The sequence below is a fragment of the Arachis ipaensis genome, chromosome B06 (assembly GCF_000816755.2).
Source record: "Arachis ipaensis cultivar K30076 chromosome B06, Araip1.1, whole genome shotgun sequence".
NCBI classification, from domain to species: domain Eukaryota; kingdom Viridiplantae; phylum Streptophyta; class Magnoliopsida; order Fabales; family Fabaceae; genus Arachis; species Arachis ipaensis.
The window spans coordinates 14,327,422-14,329,393 of record NC_029790.2 but is presented as its reverse complement, the minus strand read 5'-3'; the positions used below and the strand labels follow the sequence as shown (position 1 = coordinate 14,329,393).

The 1,972-nt window shown below is 33.4% G+C and overlaps 2 protein-coding genes across 4 annotated transcripts in view; one reads left to right on the top strand and one right to left on the bottom strand.

The window, feature by feature from the left end:
* The window catches only part of LOC107645855 (sodium/hydrogen exchanger 1), a 6,249-nt gene extending 4,889 nt beyond the window's left edge, over positions 1–1,360 (top strand). The window contains exon 15 of the mRNA XM_016349981.2: positions 784–1,360. Coding sequence (XP_016205467.1) covers positions 784–1,143 — 360 coding nt within the window. The 3' untranslated portion in view covers positions 1,144–1,360. The remainder of the gene's footprint in view (positions 1–783) is intronic.
* Positions 1,207–1,972, bottom strand: part of LOC107645856 (superoxide dismutase [Cu-Zn]) — a 2,648-nt gene continuing 1,882 nt past the window's right edge. For all 3 annotated transcript variants that reach the window (XM_016349982.2, XM_016349983.2, XM_016349984.2), the window contains exons 7-8: positions 1,872–1,925; positions 1,207–1,505 (exon numbers count right to left, since the gene is read on the bottom strand). In XM_016349982.2, coding sequence (XP_016205468.1) covers positions 1,483–1,505; positions 1,872–1,925 — 77 coding nt within the window. In that variant the 3' untranslated portion in view covers positions 1,207–1,482. The remainder of the gene's footprint in view (positions 1,506–1,871; positions 1,926–1,972) is intronic.

The window sequence follows — 1,972 nt, the reverse complement described above, 5'->3', positions numbered from 1 at the left end:
TATATTATATATATTTATCCACAAATATATAATGACTGCATGCACCTATAATATGTTACTTTGTTAGAAATAATCTCAACTATTTGAGATACTGGTTCCTATATTAATGGAAATCTTTCATAAAATAAAATATATTCAAAGTAAACACTCATATTAATTTCGATAAATTTTAGATAGGATATTTTAAATCTTAATAAATTTTGATTAGTTTAAAAATTTTCAAGACAGATTAATCCCTCTATCAGGAAAATTAATTTGTTTGATATTTTTTAGAAATCTAATTAATTTATAATAAAATGTTAAAAATTATTTATTTAACACGTATATTAAAAAATTTATTCAACGTGGCAAAAGGACCAATTTATTTTACTAAAATAATTCTCAAAATATTTTTGAGAAAAAAATTTTTGGATGTCAAAGCATCCAATTTAAATATGTACTTTTATAATTATAAAAGTTATCCCGAATATAATCAATCCTCCCGTATCTTATAAGATTTGTCTAGGGTTTAGTATTTAAATTTATTTAAAAATCTAAAATAAATGTCAATATTTTAAATTTTTTATGAATAACATGAAAATTTATTCTGAACTTATGGTCATTTTTGATGTACCTAAAAAGACAAGACAGTGGGCTCTCTATTTACAACCTGTTACCTGTTACATCATGACATTTCCGCTAATTAAGACGGCAAATACTCCTGATTTTTTTAATGTCTCTTTAACAGTTTTTTGCTAGTAAAGCCTAAGTAGTAAGTACTAACAGTAATTTGTCACTTGTCAGGTGTTCGGTTTGATGACAAAGCCATTAATAAGGTTTTTGCTGCCTGTGCCCAGCGGCCTTACGCCGAAACGGAAAAACAGCACCGCGAACATAGTAGATTCAGCTTCTCCAAAAGCTAACACAGTACCATTTCTCTCGAATGGCGCAGACTCTGAAGCAAATCTTGAACCCCAAGAAAGTTCTTATGGTCGAACTCCAAGAAGCATTCGTGACTTACTATCCACTCCCACACACTCTGTTCATCGCTTATGGCGCAAATTCGATAACTCGTTTATGCGTCCAGTTTTTGGTGGCAGGGGCTTTGTTCCAATCGAACGCGGTACACCAACCGAACGCAACACCCAAAATCAGTGGCATTGATGGACAATAACCACAGGGGAACACGAATATTGTAAACTATGTAAATGTAAACTTATAATTTTCTTTAAATTCGCGGTCAATCTATTTTATTATCAGCGCTTTCAGATAGAGACAATAATTCTAACCCTGACGCAACTTGAGGCAATGTATTATGATTATCAGTATTTAAGCAGCGAATACCAGCACATAGCCCATCAGATAACACAGCAGCATAATAGAGAATTCAGAAGTACAGACCAGAACTAACCAAACAACGGAAAGGGGTAAAAGTTTTATTCCACGACTAGAAAAGCTTGGCCACGCGAAAAAGCATGATAATCCAGGGGCTGAAAGGAGTATCTAGCCTTGCAAACCAATAATCCCTACACAACAAGAGGAATGGTAGAGTCAATATTAGCAGACAACACTAGTCTCTTGCATAAAGAAATTGAAACGAGACATCAGATTATAAGAAATAAACAAACTTGACAAACACTAGGGTTTGTTTGGGAATAACACGAGGAAAAGATAACAAGATGTGTCTAAAGCGAAAGGGAAAGGAAAGAGGAGGATAGAAGTATAGGGTTTCACATGGCTTTGCAATTTTAAAACCCCTCATTTTGTTATAGAGAACCTTCCTTTTCCTTTCCCTTTCCCTTTCCCTCACAATTAAAAAGGGAGGAAATTTGAAATTAAATCTGTAATTTTGAATGTCAACATAAACATTTACTGTGGTGAAACATGCTTACCACAAGCTACTCTGCCACCAGCATTTCCAGTGGATTTGCTAAGCTCATGCCCACCTACACAACATAACAAATAATATCCATAAGTTGTCGGCCACAATACA